The following is a 17,019-nucleotide window of genomic DNA, read 5'->3' as shown; positions in this document are numbered from 1 at the left end:
AATAGTAAGAATTAGGATCACAAAATTTAGTATGCAAGGTAACGGTTTGGTTATGTCAAGACCATGGTATGTGCCTGGAATTCAGTTGTTTCTCATAAAAGGGAAAGGGAGGAGTCTAGTAGGAGGGACAGTTATACTATAGAATGACCACAGGGGAGTAGTAAGGGGCTAGCGTTGGGGACTGGGACAGCTATAAGCCCATTGGGCCGGCCAGGGTGCAGAAATGTACAGAATATTTCAGAGAGTTGGATTGTGTGTCTGTTTCTCTGTGTGTCCCCCAGCTGGGGGACATACACCCCTCCCCTGGCTGTGCCTGTTGCAGCTGCAGCCATGGACAGCCCCAAACTACTGTGTTGAGAGAGGACTGTAGCTGTCCTCTCTCCCCATGGCAGCCTGCGTACTGAACCCCTTATTCTCAGCCCGACCCCACAGCAATGATTTAAATGTAGAAAAACAAAATTTATTTGAGTTAAGGATCTGAGCAGTGCTTGATAGATCTTCTAGTATTGTTACATAGAATATTCTCTGAGTGTTAGGGAGAGTTTGTAAATAAGCATATAATTTTAAGTGCAACCGTTTTTAAGGACTAAGGTAGTGCCATTAATCAACAGAAGTTAGCGAACATTAATTTGGGTTCTTACAGCATAAAATATCATTAGGCAAATGGATTATTATCAGGGAAACACATTGAAGAAATCGGCATTCAAGTGTTAAAAAATTAATTTTACTTAGGAAATTGAAACTATAAAAAGGCAACACGAAGTAACAGTTTGTGTATGTGGCATCTGTAAGGCTCTGCTTGCATGAGTAGTGCTTCTTGATAGCTTTTGTACTGTTTGTTTTATTCAGAGGTATTGCCTAGCTATGCTGGAAGAAGGGCAGGAGACACTATTGGTTTCATTAGGCCGTAACTCTATTCTTAAATATCTGGGAGTCCCCAGCAGCTATAAGTGTTGTACAGTGCAGGAAATTGCATAATAATTTCAGCAAATGCTCAAGGGCTTTTGTCAGCTGAACCCCTTTTCCGTCTTGGTTCCCAGTCAACCTGCAGATGGGATCTCCCCATTCCTTCCTCCTTTCCCTCCCTCCCCCCAATTAAGGGGGGGGGGGTGAGAATTAAGAGGGAATATAAAGGTGGGGTTGGTTCCCTGCCTTACCAGTTGTAGGTGCCTCAAACTGTCCTCACCCTTCCTCCCCTCTTCTCCCTGTTTCTGCTCCTTTAAAGAATACCTCCTTTAAATCCTTAGTAATCGATTTTATCTTATCGCTGTGTGCCATTCCTATGGAATTTTTGTACTGGGCATTGCATGCTTATATAATGAGTTATGATATCATAGCCTAATTCCTGCTTCATATTTTCCTAAGCCCTACCCCGAACCTGCTCCCCGTGGGGCCCAGTGAAATACATTATGCTCTAGTGATGCTTTAACAGTATTTTGAATATTAGATTATATTCCAAAGAATATAAAATAATAAATTATAAAAAAAATTGTAAAAGGTATCCCTGTAACATAGCTCCAATAGGTTGTCTGATGAGCCCAAGCTTATTATATTCTCACTCAGTATGTTGGGTCTTATCCAAAGCCCTCTGAAGCCAATGGGAATGTTCTGATGATGACAGTGGGCTTTGAATCAAGGCTCTGAGCAGAATCCAGCACTATGTGAGCAGCAGAAAAGGAAAACATAAGAGCTGAGGTTTACATTACGTCCTGAATGCTGCTCCCAACCTGCTTATTTGAGGCTTTTAGCACATTATGCTAAGGCTGTTTGATTTTTGTATAAATGGGAGGCAATTTAAGAGTTCTCTCCCCTCCCCCCCAAAAAAAAATTACCAGGGAAAGCTCTTACGGTGGTGAACAGCTGATGTTCCCCAGAATGGCTGTGCTAGTTCAGTGCTAAAGTATAATTACAAATAATTAGGAAAACTAAAAGGAATTGTAGCCCTAAGTAGTCAGCACTCAAGTCTGTATTTGAAAAGCTCTTTAAAATATAAATGTCCACCCCATCTGTGGCACAGATTCAGTTAAGGCCTGTGAAGACATAACACATTTTGAAACTGGTACAGTCCTTATGGGGAGGAGGAGCAGAAAGACCTGGCTACCCTGTCAATCTGTAGGAGCCAGTCCAAAGAGGAATGTCACAATGACTTTGAAGCAGGCAGTTTGCTGCAGCTTCTAATGGAGGTAAATTGGTGTGTCAGCCACCAAAGGGAAATAAATAAATACTGACCTATAACAGAAGGTCTTGTACCTGACCTTTTTATTAACCAACCCTTTCTAGCTAAAAAGCACAATGGCAGGATAAAATATCAAATGGAAGCAAGAATGACTGCAGATGGACATCTACCTAATTGATACCATTTGGTCCATTTCATTTTTTTTATATTCACTTTCATTTCTGGAACCATGCTATTTTTACACGTCTAGTTTAGGAAGTAAAATAAAAAAGCCCATATTAGAGAGCAAGTGAGAGAGAAAATACTGTCACATATGAGCTGATGTGAAATTCCAGCTTTCTATGATATATGTATCTTACTAAAATTGACATTAGCTGGTGGTTTTGTAATAAAAACAACATCATCTTGTCTTTGACTGTAAGTGCTGCATGTTACAGTACCTGGAATAAGCTTAATTTTCTGTATCTAAACATTACAGTGTACAAGAACCCCTTTATGGGAAATGCTAATAAACAGTCAAAACATACTTCATACTATAGTATGCTATGCTATACAGGCAGTCCCCGGGTTACGTACAAGATAGGGACTGTAGGTTTGTTCTTAAGTTGAATCTGTATGTAAGTCGGAACTGGCGTCCAGATTCAGACACTGCTGAAACTGACTGCCAGTTCTGACTTACATACAGAATCAACTTAAGAACCCCAAGCGTCCCCAAGTCAGCTGCTGCTGAAACTGATCAGCAGCTGATTCCAGGAAGCCCGGGGCAGAGCAACTCTGCCTCGGGCTTCCTGTAGTCAGCGCTGGTCAGTTTCAGCAGAAGCTGACTTGGGGACGCCTGGGGCAGAGCAGCTGGGGTGCTGCTGGGTTGCTCCAGTAGCGCCGCTCCTGGGTGCTACTGGACCAACCTAGCAGCACCCCATCTGCTCTGCCCCAGGCGTCCTGATTCAGCCGCTGCTGAAACTGACCAGCAGCGGCTGAATCAGGACCTGGGGCAGAGCAGCTGGGGTGCTGCCGGGTTGGTCCAGTAGTGCCCAGAGCGGGCGCTGCAGGACCAATCGGCAGTGCCCCAGCTGCTCTGCCCCAGAGTCCAAAACAAAAGCCTGGTCTGCTGGGGGGGGGGGAGCACACTAGCTGCGCCCCCCCCTCCCCAGCAGACCAGGGACACGGGGAGCAGAGCCTCTGAGGCTTTGCTCTGGCAAAGCCTCAGAGGGAGGGACCCCACCGCAGCTGCGGCTTCAGTCCGGGAGCCTGTGGTCTGCTGGGGACGGTCCCCAGCAGACCACAGGCTCCCGGACTGAAGCCGCAGCCGCGGGGGGTCCCGCGCCTCTGAGGCTTTGCCAGAGCAAAGCCTCAGAGGCGCGGGGAACCGCTGCTGCTGCCACTTCAATCTGGGTGCCTGTGGTCTGCTGGGGACCGTCCCTAGCAGACCACAGGCTCCCGGACTGAAGCCGCAGCCGCGGGGGGGTCCTGCGCCTCTGAGGCTTTGCCAGAGCAAAGCCTCAGAGGCACGGGGAACCGCCGCTGCTGCCGCTTCAATCTGGGTGCCTGTGGTCTGCTGGGGACCGTCCCCAGCAGACCACAGGCTCCCGGACTGAAGCCGCAGCCGCGGGGGACGGTCCCCAGCAGACCACAGGCACCCAGATTGAAGCGGCAGCAGCGGCGGTTCCCCGCGCCTCTGAGGCTTTGCTCTGGCAAAGCCTCAGAAGCGCGGGAACCCGCCCGGTGCCCCTGGTCTGCTGGAGACGGTCTCCAGCAGACCAGGGGCACCGGAGCAGCTTACGAACGGGGCTTTCTCGCCCCGACTTCCGGGGCGAGAAAGCCCCGTTCGTAAGTGCGGATCCGACGTAAGTCGGATCCGCGTAAGTCGGGGACTGCCTGTACTAATTTGTTTCTAATACACTCATCATCATAGTCCCAATAGTACTTTACAGCTATATGTTAGGATTAGGGCTGATTAATGAATTAATTGTAATTAATTACACTGTTAATGATAGAATCTCATTTGCTTAAATATTTTGGATGTTTTTTACATTGTCAAATACATTGATTTGAATTACAACCAAGAATACAGTACTCACTTTATATTTATTTTTTATTACAAATACTTGCACTATAAAAAAAGAAATAATATTTTGAGTTCACCTTATACAATTACTTCAATGCAATCTCTTTATCATAAAAGTTGAATTTACAAATATAGAATTATGTACAAAAAACTGCAGTCAAAAACAAAACATAAAACTTTAGAGCCTACAAGTCCATTCAGTCCTACTTCTTGTTCAGACCATCAATCAGATAAATATGTTGATTTACATGTGCAGAAAAAATTTATTGATTTACATGTGTAAAAAATAATGCTGCCTGCAGCTTGTTTACAGTATCACCTGCAAGTAAGCATAGGCGTTTGCATGCATTTTTGTAGCTGGCATTGAAGATGTTTATGTGCCCGGTATGCTAATTATTTATATGTCTCTTCGTGCTTGGACCACCATCAAAGGATATGCATGCATTCTAATGTAATGACGGATTCTGTTTGATAATGATCCAAAGCAGTGTGGACCCACACATGTTTATTTTCATCATCATGAGTCAGATGCCACCAGGAGAAGGGTCAGTTTCCTTTTTTGGTGGCTCGGAATCCTGTAGTTTTGGCACTAGAGTGTTGCTCATTTAGGACTTCTGAAAGCATGCTCCATCCTTTATCCCTCTTAGATTTTGGAAGGCACTTTAGATTCTTAAACCTTGGGTTGAGTGCTGTAGCTGTGTTTAGAAATCTCACATTGGTGCCTTCTTTGTGTTTTGTCAGATCCTCATTGAAAGTATTCTTAAAACAAATATGTGCTAGGTCATCAGCTGAGATTTCTATAACATGAAATATATGACAGAATGTGGATAAAACACAGTAGGAGACGTACAGTTCTTCCCAAGAAATTCAGTCACACATTTAATTAATGTATTTTTTTTATGAACATCATCAGCATGGAAGCATGTCCTCTGGAATTGTGAAATGAACCATGCAGCTGCATATGAATGTTTAGCATATCTGGCATATAAGTACCTTGCAATATCAGTAACAAAAGTGCCATGCATGCACCTGTTACCACTTTCAGGTGACACTGAAAATAACAAACAAGCAGCATTATCTCCTGTGAATGTGAATTAATTTGTTTGTCTTAGTGATTGATGGAACAAGAAGTAGAACTAAGACTTGTAGGTGCTGAAGTTTTACATTGTTTTGTATTTCGTGCAGTTATGGAACACATATCTATGTTTGTAAATTAAACTTTCACAAGAAAGAGATTGAACTACAGTACTTGTATGAGATGAAGTGAAAGATACTATTTTTTTATAGTGCCATAGGACTACCATACGTCCAGTTTTTCCCAGACATGTCCTCGTTTTCCCATGTTAAATCGCCGGCTGTCTGGCTTTTTTTTCGCCGGGATTCAGGGAGGGGGCGGCAGCACGTGCCTTAGTTCAATGGAACGTTTGACTGTTGTTCAGAGCCATGTGCCCGGAGTGCTCATGGCCACTCTGCGCACGTGGCAGCAGTGGCTCCAGTGAGATCCATGGCATTACCCTCTGCCCAGATAGATTTATGTCCCTGGCTCTGTGGGAGGAGAGAGTCATTGGGTTTAGTGGGGGGTCTGGAGGTGCCTGGCTCTGGGGAGGGTTATTGGGTTGGAGGAGGAGGGGCTGGGGATGCCTGGTTCTGGGAGAGGAGTGAGGGCATTGGGTTAGAGCAGCTGCCAGAGCCCCGAGCTTGGTGTACGTGGGGACAGATTTGCCAGCTTCTGAGCCTAGCCTCCTGGGTGAGTGGAGCAGCTGCTGCAGCGGCACCGATGTCCTCTTTTTTAAAACTACAGATATGGTAACCCTAATAGTGCAAATATTTGTAGTCAAAATAGTATAGAGCACTGTACACTTTGTGTTGTAATTGAAATACAAATATTTGAAAAAAATTAAAATATTTAATATGTTTCAACTGGTATTTATTATTTAACAATGTGAATAAAATAGTGATTAATTTTTTTCAGTTAATTGTATTAGAACTCTAATTAAACCACAGCCCTAGTTAGCATACACAGACTAATAGATTAGCTGCCTCTCTGCAGGATGGCTGATTGTTCTAAAGGTTGTTTTATTGTTAAAAGCCTTCTAAGTTTATTTTGTATAATAATTTCCTCTGTTGTAAAATTTATATATAAAAGCAGAAAAACGTCTTGTTTTTAGTGCAATTTGCAACCTTTTAGCCTTCCTTCTGTGAATTTAAGTAACTTCAGTAATGGGTGAGCTTCATCATTAAATGTATTTTCTACATGTATTTTTAAAGCATAAAAGCTTTCCTTGGTAACTAGTCTTTTTCATTAGCAACAATACTGTTTGTAGTGCACTTCAGATGAGCTTTATTCAGGTGAAATCCAACTGTCAGGAATAGTTTTAATAACTAATATTAGCTTGGGAGCTCTTTGTCTAAATTCAGAGTTCTGTAGTTTGCTCTTTGAGAGCTCAATATTTGCCTTCTTAATCATGATTTTAATGGGTTATTTTAATCTTTTGGCATACTAGGTACAAAGAGTGCTAACATCACCAAGGAAATAAGTTAGTGTGAAATAACATACAGTGACTGGAGATCACCCTCTGCCTTTGCATTTTCCTCCCAAGTTGTCCATAACTCTAGGAGAGTCATGAGCTTTAAACATGAAATACAAAATGATGAGTTGCATGCATACTTGTTTGTTACATTGCTGCTACCACCACATGGTCCATAAGTAAATACACAAGTGCACAGAGAAAGCTCACCGATTTAAATAGTCTCAAACTGTTTCCCAGCCCTCTCCCCCCCGCACCCTCGACCAGTCTCCTCCTGCTGCCAAACAGTAGCCTAAACAGGCCCAAACATAATGCAGTGATGTCCAGTTCATGTCCTTTGAGGCATTACAATACATTGTGTGCTTGCGTTGCTTTGCAGACCTGAAGGTACTTGGCTGAGCCATAAAAATCACTGGGAATCCTAATGCGGGTTCAGGCATATGTTTGTTTTCTGCATTTTATAGCAATTAGGTAACTGAAATCCTAAATAATTTCTAAAATTCCATGTAGTTCTTGCCCTTTCCAGCTAACTTAGGTCCTGCTTCAAACACCACACTCTCAACAGTCACCACAACACTGGAGTTATCACTCCAGGGCTGAAATATTGAGGGATATTTTGTAAATTATTCAAATAATAAACAATTTTGCTTCTATGCCATATTTTTATCTGCATTCTGCTTCCCTAATTGTTTTTCTAAATGTGCACATTAATTAATAAATATTAATCCCCAACACAAAGCCATAATTTGTTTGTGAAATCACATTTTTGCGAACAGTTCTTTTAAATCTGATTGCCTTTTAGGTAAAACAGAAAAACAAACATCAATTCTACAAAAATCTTGGAAATACATCAGCAGAAATTGATCATATAACAGAGAATGAACATATGTCAGTCGACAGAGCATATTGAATAATGAACGTAGGGCATTGTCAAGAGAACTGTCAAGTAATGTGCATTATAGAAGCTTCAAAGTTACTAGTGGATGTATATTTGGCTGTGAAGTTAAAATTATTCTAGTGGTGTCTTTTAATGATTAAGGGCATTAAATGAGGAGGTGGGTGATGATCATGAACAGGAGATGAATTCCTAAGAAGAAGAAAAAATCCTATTATTAAAATTCCCTAGCTAATCAGTAACAAGGGAAAGTAAATGTAAAAACTATGATTCTGCTTTCTGAGATTCACCTGTCTAGATTAGTGGCAAGTAGAGGCCATATTTGCATAGCAACAGAGATTTGCATACTGCAGAGCTTAGTGTGCCAAATTCTCTCCCATTTCCCCAGTCTTTTGCTCTCTGGCTGAGATACAGTGGCACACTACTACTCAAAATTTTTTTTTTAAAGATGCTCAGTTCTTCCTTTCATTAGATGTTATGTTCAGGTCAAATTGTCTTCAACGACTTTTGTCTCCTTTTTTCATCTTCTCGCTTTTTTTTTCCCATTGCACAATTGCTTTTATTAGAGTAGCTGGCTTTCCGGGCAGTTGTATCAGTGTAATGAAACTATGGTTTCACTTTTGTACAACACTTCGGCTGTCCAGCAATGGGTGCTGTAGAGAATCATAATATGAGTAAATTAGAGCTAAAGCATTTACAGTCATAGTTGGCACTGACAGGTTTTTGTTTTCTTGATGACAAGTTGTAAATATACAGGTTGAACCTCCCAAATCTGGGGCTCTGTGGTCCAGCAACATCCGTGGTCTGGAAGGACCACGGATGTTATTGGACAAGAGATCCCCGGAGGCAAGGAGCAGGAGTCAGCTGGGAATCTCAGTGCTTGAGAGACCCAGCTTGGCTGGCAGGGGCTAGTCCTGCGGTGGGTGGAGAGTCCAGGCCTAGGGAGCCCCAGGCAGCAGCTGAAAGGGATCCCTAGTCCCAGCTGGGAACCCTGGCGGCAGCTGAGAACCCCAGTGGAAGCAGGGCCAGCGGCGGCCAGAGGGAATCTGTGGTCCCGATTCAGAACCCCAGTGGCAGCGAGGCCAGTGGAACCCTGGCAGAGAAGGGCCAGTAGTGGCTTGTGGGGCATCCCAGTCCAAAGAGGTTAACCATGGGAACTCTGGCCTGGGGCTGGCAGTGGGGAGGGTTTATCTAATGTAGTGAATGCCTGTACCACTGAGGGCGATGGGGCTATTTCTCTGTTGGTCCATTCAAAATTGGGTGCTACTGGGACAGCTGCCATCACACACATAAAAATACTGTGCTATTAGGAGCAAATGATTATTCCCACATCTACAGCTATTTTCTCAGGAGCCTGTTCACACTCAGTCATAACCCTGACTTTAATCTAATAGAAGCGGATCCAGTTTTGCAGAGTACCGAGCGCCTCCTGTGAATTAATCTCCTGCCACTCCCATTAAAGTTATTGGCAATGGAGGACCCCTCCACCTGTTACCTTGGCAGGTTCCAAGTCCTGTAGAAGGCATAGTGAGTGAGAACAAGATGCTTGAAAATACTTGTAGAAAAGTTTTTTAAAATAAAACTGATTTCTTGTAATTATTACAGAGTCCTTCAGACCTACAAACTTTTAATACATGATGAAACCCAAATGCAATGAACAGGGGAAAAACTCAGATTACATAAAGCAAGGTTTGTTCTTTTTTATTTATTTTTTTAAATTCTAGGTACTAAATGAAGCAGTGGGTGCACTGATGTATCACACTATCACTTTAACACGAGAAGACCTGGAGAAATTCAAAGCACTTCGAATAATTGTCCGAATCGGCAGTGGTTTTGATAACATTGACATCAAATCTGCTGGGGATTTAGGTATGATTATTAAAGACACTGTTTTATTTGAACATGTTATAGTTGCCTCCAGAAATGTGATAGCATCTAAGTCTTTGCATCGACATTTGCTGTATAATTTGTGCTGACATAATATATAAGATGTATAATTTTCTCATCAAAGTGTTTAAAAATCATTATGGTGATATTAGCACTAGTTAATTAACTGATAATGGATTTGTGACACAATGGCAGTCTGCCTGTTCAAGGCACATTTTAAGACTAAGAGCAAACTTTTTTTAAAACAGCGAACAGGAAGCTTACATTATAAAGGTGAGCTTGATGCAAAAGTCAGACTCGAGTTCTACAAAAGGTTCCAGAGTACCACTGAAGCAAATGGGACTCCAAGCAAGAGAATGCTCTGTACATACAGGCACATATCCTTGCTGGGTTACAAGTTGACAACTCTCATCTATCTCTGTAAGTGGCCAAATTTGAACATACCAGACTTTGGGAATATTGTGATTCAGATCTAAATACCAAATTGCAACACTTCTAAGCATTAGAGTCTGAAGATTTGATTAGACTCATCTAAACTATGCTCATCTTTAATGAATAAAATTTTCCACTCCCAATGAAATCACTGACTAAAAAGCAAATCAGTCAACTCTGGATAAAAGTTGAAAGTCTGATTTTTTTTTAATTTTTTTTTTAAAGTTCCATGTAGGTAGAACTAGGGACTGGAATTCAACTACTTACTTACCATTACTTGAAATATCACCTAACCTACCTATCTCTCAGTTTCCCCTCTCTAGAGCTGTTATAAGTAATACATACTTCACTACGGTGATGTGAGTTTATTACTCCCTGTAAAACACTTTCATCTGCTGATAAAATGTGCCATGGAAGAAAATCTTGTGGTAATAGCAACGATATTCAGAGGAATCTATTATAAATGCCAGGTATCTTATCAGAAGCCTACTTAGTGGCGATCACATGACAATTTTTTCACTTTAGAAAAACCAGTTTTTTAAATCTGATTACAGCTGCTTTATTTTCATGCTGTTATTTTTGGTTGATGTGTATTTTGTGAAAACGGGAACCATGGATTTCCCATGGGAAAACTTGAAAATATGACATTTTCCACCAGCTTGGGAGTTGTTGCTTATGTGCTCATCAAAATGTGACAGATGAGGGAGGAAAGAATGAGCCTACAGAAGGCAAATAGTCCTGTGGCTTTGGCTGAAACCATCTGGTCTTGGGCTCTCTAAGAGGGTGTATACAGGCCAGATCACTGGTAAGAGCTGGAGGAAAGGTGCATAGAAGAGACAGGGGAGCTATTTCTTCCCTCTCCCCTAATAATAATAATAATAGTAAATTAATAATATAATATTGTTTTCTTGGCACGTGAGAAGGCTGTACCCCTTTTTTCTCCATCTACTTTCTCCTTTTTGTCCTCCTGCTTCTGCAAGTGGTGAACCTTTAGGGCAGGCTCCTTATTTCAGCTGCCTATATGTAGAAAACGATTTAGTGGTGGGAGAAGGGAAAAATAAACTCTAGAATGTAGGTGAAAAGGTTACGTGACCCTTCTCCCCACAGCCTTCTAGGGACAACTGTATGATGTACAAGGAAAGCTACAACAAGCTGAAAGGTGAGTGGAGATTCCTTGTTTCTAACTCCATAGAAAGTAGTGTTTGGCTGATGCCGAGCATTAAAATATGTGTTTGTGAAATGTAATATTGTCTCATGCAGTTTGTATTTTTGTTCCATGAAAAGGGCACTTTTTTTCTTGTATAATCAAACACAGCCATTCAATATGATAGGCATAATGTAATTTTGCCCTCTACTTAAACAAGAATACTCTTTTTGCCTCTTTATTTTTTTGCTTTTACAACATTAGGATTGATACCACAGTTTATATTAGTGGGATGCCAAGAATGATATGCCAGCAAAGGCAGCTGTTTTATCTTAGTAAATCTAAGAACAGTGACTCAGCAGACAGTGATTCTGCAGAGCATTAAAAGGAAAAATAGTTATGCAGCGTCCCTATATTGATTTTTTTTTTCAATTGATCTCAAAATTCAATAAAGATGCAAGCCAGCAGAATAAAGAAATTTGGATTCAAACTGTAGATAAATAGGGTTTGAGATGATAATTTATCAAATTACCTACATTGTTTCTGTTATTGAAGAGAATAGTCTTCTGGCTCTCTTGTTTCATAAGATGTGAAGCTCATAATATTAAAACTAGGTTGCAGTTATTCCCTCAGACCAAAGTGAATGTTCAGCTGCCTCCTTTGTTAGCTGAAGCTGCTTGTTTAATTTTTATTTATGTGCAGATATCTACAGTGGAAAATGCTCTACTAGTTGTTGAGGACAAAAATATTTAGTCTTCTCCATTGAAATAATCCAGCGTGCTCTATGTGACAGGAATCAGCAGCAGTAGCAACAAAGCTTTGCCAGGAGTCAGAGCTTGTAAATAGAGGGCACATATAGTACATAAAAGCGACTCAGAAGAGGCAAGATTTAAGCAGCACAAAAAGCTTTTTAAAGTAAACAACATCATTTGCTAGGATTATTGCAGAAAAAAATTGTCTTCAGCTATGAAGTCTATATTGAGTACTGCAAGGAAATCAATGTCCAGAAAACTATAGCAATGTGGCAGTTGTGTCCATAGTGGCAAAGCCAACTCATTTCTATTAGGGGAGGGAGGGATCACTTCCATTGATTACAAAGAGCTTTTGGATTCAATCTCTGGTGCCCAATCTAACCTCTGTCCAAGTCAAAAGGAGTCTTTCTATTACTTTCTCACCTCCATGCCCTACTCACTTCAGGCCAGTTATTGCCAGAGGCTTAGTTCCATAAATTCCTCCTCCTTATCTTCAGACACCTTGTAGGAGCAGACTCCGCACCTCTATATGAAGATTTAGGTAGGCCGTGCCCTTGCTGCTTGACTTGGGTGAGGATCAGGACTCCAGTTTCTATTCCCAGCAATTCCACAGATTAGTTGAGAAACCTTGATCTTTTCTGTGTCTCCTTTTACCCACGTATGAAGTGGGTATAAATATACCTGCGCCTGAGGGACATGGTGAACGTTTGCTAATATTTCTTACACAATTTGAGATTTTCATTAGTTTATAAAAAAGAGCTTTCTTAGAGGTGGATCCAAGAAAGTTGAACAAACTCATGCATTTGAACTCTAAGAAGCACAAACCTCACTTATTTTGTTGCTAGTGCAAGGCATACTTATTGACTTGGCCTTAGTGGATATAAACACACATCATAATGTACATGTTATATAGCCAGTAAATATTCTGTCCTGGTTTTCCATACACTTACACGTGAATTAGTCCCATTGAGATCAATGAAGCTGCTTATGGGCATAATTGTTTGCAAGATCAGGCCTTAGTACGGATTTCTCACTACGAACAGCCATATTGGCTCAGACCAATGGTCAGCTAGCACAGTATCTTGTCATCCAACAGTGGCCAATGCCATATGTTTCAGAGGGAATGAACATAACAGGAGAACATATCAGGTGATCCATCCCCTGTCGCCCCTTTTCCAGCTTCTGGCAGTAAGAAGCTAGAGCTTGGGGTTGCATCCATAACCATATTGTCTAATAGCCATTGATGCACCTATGCTCCTTGAATGTATGTAATTCATTTTGAGCCCCTTTCTAGTTTTGGCCTTCACAACATCTACTAGCAATAAGTTCCACAGGTTGGTTGTGTAAGTACTTCCTTTTGTTTGTTTTAAACTTGCTGCCTACTAATTTAACAGGGTGACTCTGCATTCTTGGTGTGTAAAGAAGTATCTAACACTTCCTTATTTGCTTTTTCCTCACCATTCATAGCTTTATAGACCTCTGTCATGTCCCATCTTAGTTGTCTGTTGTCCAAGTAGAAAAGTCCTGTCTTGTTAATCTCTCCTCACATGGGAACACTTCCATACCTAAGTTTTGTTTCCCTTCTCTGTACCTTTACCAATTCTAATGCATCTCTTCTGAGGTTAGGTAAGGGTGAGGTGGGATGACCGGAATTGTGAGCAGTATTCCAGATGTGGCCGTACCATGGATTTATGTAGTGAAATTGTGATATTTTTTTGTTTTATCTGTCATTTTATCTAACATTCTTTTCGTGCTTTTTTTTGTCTTTTCTTTTTGTCTGTTACTGCCCATTGGGAGATGATTTTAGAGAACTGTCCACAATGATTCTAAAATCTCTTTTTTGAGTGATAACTTATTAGACCCTATCATTTCTATGTCTAGTTGGGATTGTATTTTCTAATATGCATTGTTTGCATTTATCATCACTGAATTTCTTCTAGCATTTTATTGCCAGTCACCCAGTTTTATGAGCTCTCTTTGTAATTCTTTGCAGTCTGTTTTGAACTTAACTTGAGTAATTTTGTATTTCCTTCAACTTTTTCTACATCACTATTTACCCCTTTTTCTAGGTCATTGATGAATATTGAGCATCTTTGATCCTGGTAAAGATGCTGGGGGGACCACCACAATTTACCTTTTTCCATTCAGAAAGCTGACTGTATTCCTACCTTTTTTGCATATTACTGATACAAGAGAAGATCTTCCCTCTTATCCCAATACAGCTTATTTTGTTTATGATCCTTAGATGAGGGATTTTGTCAAAAGCTTTTTGCGAATCCAAGTTCCCCATAGCTACTGGATCCCCTTTGTCCACATGTTTGTTGACACCCTCAAAGAATGTTTATAAACTGGTAAGGTGTGATTTTTCCCTTTACAAAAGCCATTTTGACCTTTCCCCAACAAATCTTGTTCATCTATGTGTCTGATAACTCTGTTCTTTACAAGAAGGTCAACCAATTTGCCAGGTACTAATGTTAGGCTTACCTGCCTGCAATTGCCAGGATTGTCTCTGAAGTCTTTTAAAAAAAATTGTTGTCATGTTAGCTATCCTCCCGTCATTTGGTACAGAAGATAATTTTAATGATAGGTTACATGTTACAGTTAATAGTTTTGCAGTTTCGTCTTTGAGTTCCTTCAATACTTTTGGGTGATTGCCATCTGCTTAAGGTGATTCATTACTATTTAATTTCTCAGTTTGTCCCAAAACCAACTCTGACACTTCAATTTGGGACATTTCCTCAGATTTGTCACCTAAAAAGAGTGGCTCAGGTGTGGAAATTTCCTCGGATCATCTTCTGTGAAAAGTGGTGCAAAGAATTCATTTAGTTGCTTCACAATTACCATATTTTCCTTGAGTTCTCCTTTAGCACACATATTGTGCAGTGGCCGCACTGATTGCTTGGCAGGATTCTTGCTTCTGATCTAGTTAATTTTTTTTTTTTTTTTTTTTTTTGCTGTTCTTTTTTAAGTAGCTGCTCTTCAAATTACATTTGACTTGCCAGAATTTACACACTTTTCCATTTTCCTCAGTAGGATTTAACTTCCAATTTTAAAGGATGTCTTTTTGTGTCTAACCATTTTATTTACTCTACATAGGTGATAGGGCTTTTTTATTTTATCCTCTTGCAATATTTTTTTTTTTAAATTTCAGGTATATGTTTAGTTTGAGCTTCTATTGTGGTGTTTTTACAAAGCTTCCTGCAGCTTTCAGGCATTTTATTTTCAATATGATACCTTTTAATTTCCATTTAACTAGCCTCCTCAAAGAAAAGATTTTAAAAAATCTTACATTTAACATATAGGTTTGATATAGAAATAGCGCTTGTGTGCTATCTTGCATTAGCTAGACACTACAGTGTTTGACAGAGATGTTTACATTAAAAAAAAATTGTTTTTATCAAAACATTTGATACATCATAAATATGTTTCTGAAATACCAGACAGTATCCCTTTTTGTGACTATCTTTTTGGAAGTGTTTTTTCCCCATGTTCTCTCTTCATTACTACTGTGAAGTTTAAAACACATTAAATAGGGATGAATTAAAAAATCAGCTATCAGCATACTTGAATTATGTATTTTGGCAAGTCCTGCCTCCCTCATTCACTCTTTGATGTTCATACAAACAGCATGTGAAAATATCTATGGGTTGTAAAATTAAATCTATACTGTCCTTGATTGTAATTAATTCCTTAAACTCAAGGAGTGAAAGAAAAATGGTGTGATGTGTTCAGTAAATGTATATCATGCTTTTCCTTTCAGGAATTGCAGTATGCAATGTTCCTGCTGCATCAGTTGAAGAGACAGCAGATTCTACAATGTGCCACATCCTAAATCTCTACAGGAGAACCACCTGGCTTCACCAGGCCTTGCGAGAAGGCACGAGAGTACAGAGTGTGGAGCAGATTCGGGAAGTTGCTTCTGGAGCTGCCAGGATTAGAGGGGAAACTTTGGGCATTATTGGATTAGGTATGTTGATTCTTGAGTAGTCTCCTTCCCCACCCTCTCCCCCTGTTATGATAGAATTGCAAAAATTGAAGCTGGAAAAGATGAGTCATATAATCCATCCCCAGCAGTGCAGCATTTGCTGTGTACAAGCTTGTATGATGAATAAGTAATACCCAAACTAAGAAAAAAAATAAATGTCCCCAAGTCAGTGACCTTAGAAGATTACTTCAAAATCTAATAGTTTTCTCCTGCTATTCAGTTTTTCTCTTCTTAATTTCATCCCATTACTTTTAATTGTACTTCATTGGATCACAGTGAACAGTACTTCCCTGTTGTTGGTGTTTATAACTTTCAGATATTTATAAAGGGTCATCTTGGTCTCCTTCTTAATATTTCCACCTAGTCAGTCCATCCAATAACCCATCTAGTTTTGTTCTTGTTCTATCTTGAATTTCTCTACACCTTTCTGAGAATCAGATACATAGGTGCTGCAGAATGATATAAAGAGGGAAGTATCTCTTCCCAGTTCCATCATGAGTCCCCTGCCTCATTAATCTAATATCAGATTAGCTTTATTTGGTACCGTATTATGTTGCATAATCCTATTTAACGTGCTGTCAAATACTCCACTTGGGCCTATTTTGGCATTACTACTTTTTCCATATTTCTCCCTTCTACTGGTATCTTTAACATACCAGAAAGGGTCTGGCAGGATTCATAATTTATTTTCATTAATGAATTAGATAACGGAGTACAGAGTATACTTATAAAATTTGCAGTTAACACCCAGCAGGGAACAGTTACAAGACGTTGGAGGACAGGATTAGAACTCAGAATTATCTTAAATTAGAAAATTGGTCTGAAATCAACAAGATGAAATTCATTAAAGACAAGTGCAAAGTACTACACCGAGGAAGGAAAAATTAAATGTGAAACTCCAAAATGGGGAATAAATAGGTAGGTGTAGTACTGCTGAACAGGATCTTGGGGTTACAGTAGATCCTGAAATGAAAATAAGTCAGCAGTGTGATGCTGTTGTACAAAGGCTAATACCATTCAGGGGTATTAATAGAAGCAGTGTATGAAAGACATGGGAGGAATTACTCTGTTCTGCTTGGCCTTGGTGAGGCTTCAACTGGAGTATTGTGTCCTATTATGGGTACCACATTTCAGGAAGGATGTAGACCAAGTGGG

General features: G+C 40.3%; 1 protein-coding gene across 6 annotated transcripts in view; it reads left to right on the top strand.

Annotated features, from left to right (window-relative positions):
• CTBP1 (C-terminal binding protein 1) overlaps positions 1 to 17,019 on the top strand; it is an 87,137-nt gene that overhangs the window by 45,864 nt on the left and 24,254 nt on the right. For all 6 annotated transcript variants that reach the window (XM_006111636.5, XM_006111639.5, XM_006111640.5 and 3 more), the window contains 2 exons: positions 9,389 to 9,533; positions 15,640 to 15,846. In XM_006111636.5, coding sequence (XP_006111698.1) covers positions 9,389 to 9,533; positions 15,640 to 15,846 — 352 coding nt within the window. The remainder of the gene's footprint in view (positions 1 to 9,388; positions 9,534 to 15,639; positions 15,847 to 17,019) is intronic.

The sequence above is a fragment of the Pelodiscus sinensis genome, chromosome 4 (genome assembly GCF_052426305.1).
Source record: "Pelodiscus sinensis isolate ZL-2025 chromosome 4, ASM5242630v1, whole genome shotgun sequence".
NCBI lineage: Eukaryota > Metazoa > Chordata > Testudines > Trionychidae > Pelodiscus > Pelodiscus sinensis.
This window is presented reverse-complemented; position numbering and strand designations above follow the sequence as displayed.